At 40.7% G+C, this 7731-nt stretch overlaps 1 protein-coding gene across 1 annotated transcript in view; it reads left to right on the top strand.

The window, feature by feature from the left end:
* The first annotated feature begins 2126 nt into the window (after positions 1-2126).
* The window catches only part of Capza2 (capping actin protein of muscle Z-line subunit alpha 2), a 29107-nt gene continuing 23502 nt past the window's right edge, over positions 2127-7731 (top strand). The window contains exon 1 of the mRNA XM_021164471.3: positions 2127-2292. Coding sequence (XP_021020130.1) covers positions 2254-2292 — 39 coding nt within the window. The 5' untranslated portion in view covers positions 2127-2253. The remainder of the gene's footprint in view (positions 2293-7731) is intronic.

Below are 7731 nucleotides of genomic sequence, written 5' to 3'. Positions count from 1 at the left end.
AAATAAAAGTTATTTTTAAAAAAAAGAGAAAGGAGATAGAAATTCTCATGTTGATAGAACTGTGTAGGGAAACTTTTGCTTATCTCTTAATTATGACGCACCAGAGGCAAGGATACTGGCATGTTTCTTCGTGCAGCCATGTAACAATCACTTCTTATTTATACTTACTGAAGTTTCTTCCAAATACATGTCACTTAAATTCTGCAAGTCCCTTTAGCTGTATCAAGAAGGTAGTGTTTAGAGATTACTATAGGGACTATTTGACATTATACATAATTTACTTCTCTTTAAATTGCTATGGGAACCATATGCAAATATCACCAAACCCATGACTAGAAACATGCTCTGACTCAGATTATTGCAAAACATTACAAGATTTTCAATGAGGCTCCTAAAGGGTAGTGTTGCCAGTAAGTTAGCTATGCAACATTTACCAATAACCCACTGCATGAGACATAAAATGCTAAGTAAATGGGAGCAACCTTGGTGGGGAAACCCTGAATCCCAGATACTGTTGATGAAGCAGGTGCTGTGAACTGGATTGCTGGCATGCCAGAGAAGGCACTTCCATTAAGTTTTATTCTGTGGAGAAAGCGAGAAAGTTCTGACAGTGGAAAGAATGTGGGATGTTGAACAAAATGCCCAGGATTCAGTCATATTTGAGCTATGTAGCATTGGATAAATTTCTGAGCTTTGGTTTGGAGGTAATACTTAAGCACTTACAATGGCAGGGAGCGATAAATAAAGCAAGGATTTGGGAACTATAAAAGAGGGAACTGATATTGGGGGGTTTGGTCAGACACTGTACTTTGTTAACTTGCATGCTGTCTCCACGGGTTTGTCTTCAACTGGACACTTTCAGTTCCCGCACATGTCAGCTTCCTCTTCCTGCTCTCTGCAAAGGAACACTTTAGTAAGTCACTTAATGATAGTGTTCTTGGACCCAGATAGCTATTTGAGCTCTTTAGGGTCCTCTTACCAGTCATTTACACACAGCTGTCAGATTGACACCGCTGAGCATGTTCGGTTCATGTCGAGACACTGTCCAAATGCCCTCAATAGCTTCTCACTTTCTAATTGTTAAAGTCTTAACTACTAGCTAAACTCTTAGTCCTTGGTATACAAAGCATGGTTTTCAGATGAGTAGCAGCACTCCTCGTTCCTGGGACCTTATAAGAAATATAGATTCTCTGGTTTGCTCAGGCCTACTGAACTAGCAACTCAATTTTATCAACATTTCCAGCTGCTTCCTGTGTCAGCTTTGACTTCAACCTTCCCCCCCCCTTTTTTTTTTAACTTGAAGCTTCAGTAGTAGAGTTGCCAGATTTAGCAAATAATTGTAGGAGACATCCAGTAAAATTTGGAAATAATAAAAAATGGTTTTAGAATGTTTCAAATCCTTCATGGACATTTACCTTAAAAATTGGTTGTTTGAAATTGAAATTTCTACTGGATGACCTATAAGTAGTTTGGACAGCCAGTTCATGAGGGTACAGATCCAAGGCTAACTTAACTTTTTTTTTTTTTTTTTACTTTCCAGGAGTACAATGCCTTCCCTAAGGCAATGTCTAATTAAATAGAGGTGAACGTAAGAGCATTTTCTCTGGGATTCTTGTTTGTTTGGGTTTTTAAATCTCCATTTCTTATTCCTAAGAACTAGCATATGAGTCTTCCTATCATAAAAGACCAACAAATGCTTTTCGGATGAATAAATGAATATATCAAAAGTAATCTTTCAATTATGGACTGGATTGTATGTGCCTATTTCAATTAAAACGGTATTTTTTTCTAATACTTAAAAATGTTTTAAATTGGTACAGCTTTTCACATTTTAGCTGGCAGCGTTCAGGACTTGGTGGGAACAAAGTCATGGGCTCAGAATGTACTCATCGCCAACCGGGTCCATATGGTCATCGTTGACTAGAGAAGGCACCAGACAGAGCAGGATGACAGAAGATAACCATAGCAATCCCACTTTGGAGGCGCTGCGCACGCGCACAAGCGGCGCTCAGGGGGAGGGAGGCGGAGCTCCGGGGGCGCGTGCGCGGCGGCCTAGGCTGAGGAGGCGGAGCTCCCAGGCGTGTGCGCAGTGGCTCGGCTCCGGGGAGGCGGAGCTCCGGGGCGCGTGCGCGGCGGCCTGGGCGGCGGGGCCCCTCCCTTGGCGGGGGCGCGCGGCGCGGAAGACCGCTCGGAAAGGGGGAAGTCAGGTGGCCGCTGCTGCCACCAGCGCCACGGTCTGTCGCCAGAAGGAAGATGGCGGATCTGGAGGAGCAGTTGTCCGATGAGGAGAAGGTAGGCGCCGCGGCGGTGAGGAGCCGGGCGGGCGGGAGGGCTGGAGAGCCGAGTGCCGAGGCGCGAGGGCTGGAATCTGACCCCGGGCGGGCTCCGGTGGTGGGCCGCACGCCTGCGCTTCCCGAGCGGGGTGCTGCCCGGGCTCCCCGAGGCCGGGCCCCTCCGCTCCTTGTAGGGTGTGTGCTCCGAAAATAGGAAGCGGAGCCCGGCGGCCGCGGGCGGGAGTGGGGGCGGCGGGACCCGGCCCTGGGGGTCCGGGCTCGGGAGCGGCCGACGGCGGAGCGGCGCCGCCTGGCCTGGGGCTTTCGCCGTGAGGCGGGCGGGCGAGCGAGCGGGCGGGGAAGACGGCATAGCCGACCCTCACTTTTTCCTGCAGTTTCTCCTCCCCAACGCGAAGTGCTTCCTGGTTCCCCAGGGTGTTTCCTTCCCTCCGGAGGTCGCCGTCTCCACATCCCGCCCCTTCTCTCCCCCCTCTCCCCCCCGCCATCTATTTCTTTTATTAATATTGTCATTACCTTTTTTTTTTTTTTTAATTGCTGCTCCCATGTTCCCCGGAAGGCAGTATTGTTCACAAAGACACCCCTCCCTCCCATAGTTATTTTCTGCCCAACTTGGCTGCTTCCCCCTCTTGGGGCAGATTTGGTGACATCCCATCTTCCTGATAGGACCAACTCTGAAGAGGGCGAGCGGGTGCAACTCCTTTTACTGTGTGTTAAATGCTGTGACAGCATTAGGACCAAATGCACGACTCAAGTTCTCACATTTGTGATACGAAATCTGATCATTGAACTAAGGCTCTTGCCCATTTTCTTTGGCGACTGAGGAGACCACGTACCAAGGGGCAAGTAGTGTGAGGGGGAACGCCATACGTTTTGAGTATTTTCTGGAAAAGACCGGGACGTTTTTTCAAACGTAGACTTAACTGACATATGAGTATGGTGCACTTTGGAAATGTCTGATCTTAGCTTGTTTTTTAAGTTCCAAATGAAGTACACCCATGTGGGAAACAGAACTCAGTTCTAGTAGGGTGTTAGAGAAACACTAAGGATATTTTCAGTTGGGACCCTCTACTTTTATACTGCACCAGAATTAGTGTTCTCTTTCCTTTCTCTTTGGTTGTTCAGAACTCAGCCTCTTTTATGGTTTTGGAAGTGTTCTGGTTTTATCGTTTGTGCCCTTGGATGAAATGGTGATAACCTAACAAAATGGGGACAAGCATACCTTACCTTAATTCACAGAATTAGATCCTAAGTCGCTAAAAGTTGCTGTACAGTATTTACATTTGTAGCATTGAATAGTTTTAAGCTGTTTATTGAAAATATACCAGCGCATTACAAGAAAAATAGCGTTTCAGATTCAAAGTTCTTGAAGCGATTTTTTTTTCATGTTTTGTGTACTTTCATATAACTATTAGGAGCTCAATTGGCTTGGAAGATAGTGAGGAGAGAATTGTTAGGGTAGGAATTAGTGTGAATTTGCCATGTTGTTGGAAAGGCCCGGAAATTTCAAAATAAAATGAGAAAATTCCTTGACACCCAGTGCGCTGAGTTTTACAGAGTAGTGTATGAGTTCACTTGCTGGCATAACGTTGGAAACAAATTAATGAGAATTTTAAGCTTAGATTTAGCATCTTTTTGTGACATAGGTAGGAATATTCTGTAGTAATTTCACATACAGATTTTATAACAGTATTTTCTAATTTAAGAAATCAGTGGTTAAACTTTTTAGTGAAATTTAAATTACCAGTAAATGGAAAATGATATTTTGTCACTTTTATTACCCAGTAGACTTGTACTGTTTTAGGAAGGTGCTCCATATGGGTCAGAAATGGATTGAATTGTGATATTTTAAGACCAGTTCTTGAATCATGCTTCTCTATTTTATTTCCTTGCTTGTGATTTTTCAGGACTAAGTTTTAAATACTTTTTACATTTCAGTTTTGCAGGTCTAAAGAAGGGGAGGTACTACGATGTATAATAGTGTAGTTTATATGTATTTATCATGTAAGAAAAATGTTCCATTTTCTTTTTTAACTTAAGTTTGAGGTAGATAGTTTTAGTATCCTTTACCTGTAAGTAAATTAAGGTTTTAAAGGCCTTATATAGGAGGGAAATGGCAGAGGTGACATTTAAACCTAAGTTTATCAGAATTCAAGGTTTGCTTGTATACTTAATGCCATTATGTTCCCTTGAAGTTGATTATAGGACTATGCTGGGGTTATATATTGGTTTTCAATTTGCTTATTTTTAAAAAGAAAGCAATGGTTCTTTATAGTATCAGGCTCTAAGTTTGTTTTTTATACTTAGTGAAGAGGCTAACCGGTAGCCTTGTGTTTTCATCATGTTTAACTGGTTTATTTTTATGTAATGTGAGCACTGTGTGCTACTGCTCTATGGTTTCTTACTGGCCCTGTGGAATGAGGCATTTTAGAAATTAATCATAGCTGGGTGTGGCAGAGCAGACTTGTAATCTAAGTACTGAGGAAACTGGGGCTGGAGGATCTCTAGTTCTGGGGCCACCTTACAGAGAAAGTAACAACAAAAAGAGATTAGCTGGGTGTTGGTGCATACCTGTCATCCCCAGTACCCTGGAGGCTGCTCAGGGGGAACCAGTTCAGTTTAGCTTGGTCTTCTGAGTTCTTTTGAGACAGAGAGACCCTGTCTCAAAAACAAACAAACAAAAGGGGGAAGGTATCTAGGACCCTAGACTGAATGTACTGTGATTTTTATGGCTTAATTTCTTTTGGCCACAGTGTTAATGAGGAAGTAAAGTTAGCTGAAGAAACAATGAATGAAGTCCCTTAGAGGCATTAACTTGCCCTGTGACCCTGCACATTTTACATATAGAAACTCCAAGCCAAAAGAGTTCTGTTTTTCTTTCTTATTCTTTCTTAGGTCATTTGAAGTGTACAGTAAAGCATTTTAGTGAACTCGAAACTGTAGGAACTTGTCTTGTAGAGTTCAAAGAGTGTAGAGTTCAAAGAGACCAGTTCTGAAAAGCTCCTGAAGGAGGACAGTAATTGTTGATAGTCACTTTTCCTCTTTGGACCTCCCGTCTCCCCCAGTGAACACACTTCTGTGCTCTTGGGAGCCTGGAACTGTTTGTGGGTCTGAGGATGACCTTGGACTTTTGATCTTCCAATTTCTACCTTAGTGCTGGGGCTTCAAGCATACACTCTATCTTGCTGAGTTTAATGCTAGGGATGAAGCCTGAACTTTGTGTGTGCTTGTCAAGTCTTCCAAGTAAGCTACGTCTCCTGCCCTCTCCGTCTCTATACGTCTCTTTTCTCATTGTTGTACTCACTTACTCTTTTATTTCAAGAGTTTGTTTTCTTAATTTTTTTCTCCTTGACCTGTACCTTAGATCAAAATTTTGTCGCCTTTATGATCATGATCAAAAATGTCTTACACAAATAATTTATTTCCTGTTTGTAAAAAATAAGTCAGTGTTTAGTTCATAGTGTCTAGGTTGACAGGATGATCAGTTTGTAACAGAATTTCACTATTCAAACAGTACAGTTAGGTCAGTAACAGCGTTTAAGAAAGAAATAAAACTTAAAGTTAAGAGACCTCGAAATTGTATCAGAGCTGTTTTTTCCTTTCTGCTATGTTTGCTATGGGCAATTTTTTTTGTGTAGTTGCTAGATTGGCCCCTCTAGCTGCTTATATTCCAACTCTGCTTTTCTATATTCTCAAAAAATACTAGTGCCAAAAGCTCAGTGTGCCGATACATCTCTCTAAACCCCACACTAAGGGAGCTTGGAGCCATCCTGAACTATAGTGCCTTTGTATTGCTTTCCTCCTTGAATAATTGTGACACTTCTCATATATGCTGTTTAGTCACGCTCTGGTCCTTCTCTAACATCTTGAGTAAGTTTATCTTGTGGCTTAGTTTCTGCTGGACTTTGAGGATATAGTTATAAATATGAGTAGTACATGGCTGTGCCAGAGGACCTGTGTGCAGTTCCCAGCACTCACATGGCAACTTGCAGCTTTCTGTCACTCCGGTTCCAGGGGTCCAACACACTGACATGCTTTGACATGCATTGACATGCATTGACATGCAGGCAACACACTAGTGAACATAAAAATAAATCTTTTTTTTTTTTTTTTAAATAGAAATGTTACTCTTGAGATTTAGTTCAGATTATTTGGTTCATTTAATCTCTCTTGAACTTAATAAAACATCATTAGTGTTAAGTACAGTTTTGTTAGTACTTTCTGGTCTACTTTTCTTCCCTGTTCTATTATAATCCCTAAGTACAGAAATGTCATCTATAACACCTGTTAGTACACTGCATGCGATTAGTAAAATGGTTCAGTGGGTGAATAAATAAATAACCTATAATTCACAGAATTGAGAGAAACCCTGTGTCATAAAGAGTAAAAGCATATAATGTCAGATTTTTCTATGGAAGTCTTGCTGTCTAATTTTTCATTCCTAAATTTTGCCATTGGTTTTTAGATTTGGGTCTATTGTAATTCCTGCTTTTTTTTTTTTTTTTTTTGAGGTACAGGTGTTTGCAGTTCAAATATTAAATATAATTTTTATATAAGCAACTAAAATATTTCCCCTCCTATAATCATAACTGACTTAAGAAATCTTGTATTTATACAAATATTTATGAGCTGCTAGATTTCACCATAATGAAACAGTTAATGGCACCTTAACAAAAAGTAGGCTTAACTAGTAAGTTCTTTGGAAGATACTCATTCCTAATTTAATTTTATGGATGAATTCTGTTGAGCCAACTTCTATTCAAGCAGGAATTTCTTATCAGCTATGATATAAATAGAATTTTTTTAAACTTCACATAGTGAGAAATTTTTATGGAATATTTCAGGACATTTGTGAGCCATTTTTCATAAAGAATAGAACTTTGCATTTCAGTGTAAAAATCACAGGTCCAATAATAGCAGAATTACAAAATAATTATCTGAAATACATTATTTGATCTAATGGTTGAAAAATATCACAAGCTTCACTTTTTAAAAATTGAAGTGTATAGACTGGGAACTTTTTAACAGAATACTTGCTTGTCATAATAAGGCCTTGAGTTCAATTGTCAGTACCGAAAATAAATTTAATAAATTAATTAAACTTACGTTTATGGAAGTTTTAAAAAATGCTTCTCTACAGTTTGTGTTGATTTTGATAAAAAAGTTAACTGCACGTGGATACCATGAAGTGGAATGGTATTCTAACTGTTCTGTGTTCTGTCACTTGTTTGAACAGAGTCACTGAAATAGTCACAGCAAATGACAGAAGAACATGGATGTAAACAATCCTTGTAACACTGTAGGACACAAACAAACTATCATGACGTGGGAAGATGTCTGTAATACAGTGTCTTCAAGATTTCTGGTCCTAGGGCTGGTGAGATGGCTCAGCAGATCGAGGCACTTGTTGCCCACTCTTAGCCAGTGCTCGGATTTCCAG

The sequence above is a fragment of the Mus caroli genome, unplaced genomic scaffold (genome assembly GCF_978045245.1).
Source record: "Mus caroli unplaced genomic scaffold, Mus_caroli_1 scaffold_7, whole genome shotgun sequence".
Lineage (NCBI taxonomy): Eukaryota > Metazoa > Chordata > Mammalia > Rodentia > Muridae > Mus > Mus caroli.
The sequence above is the reverse complement of the archived record's forward strand: the minus strand, read 5'-3'. Positions and strand labels throughout refer to the sequence as shown.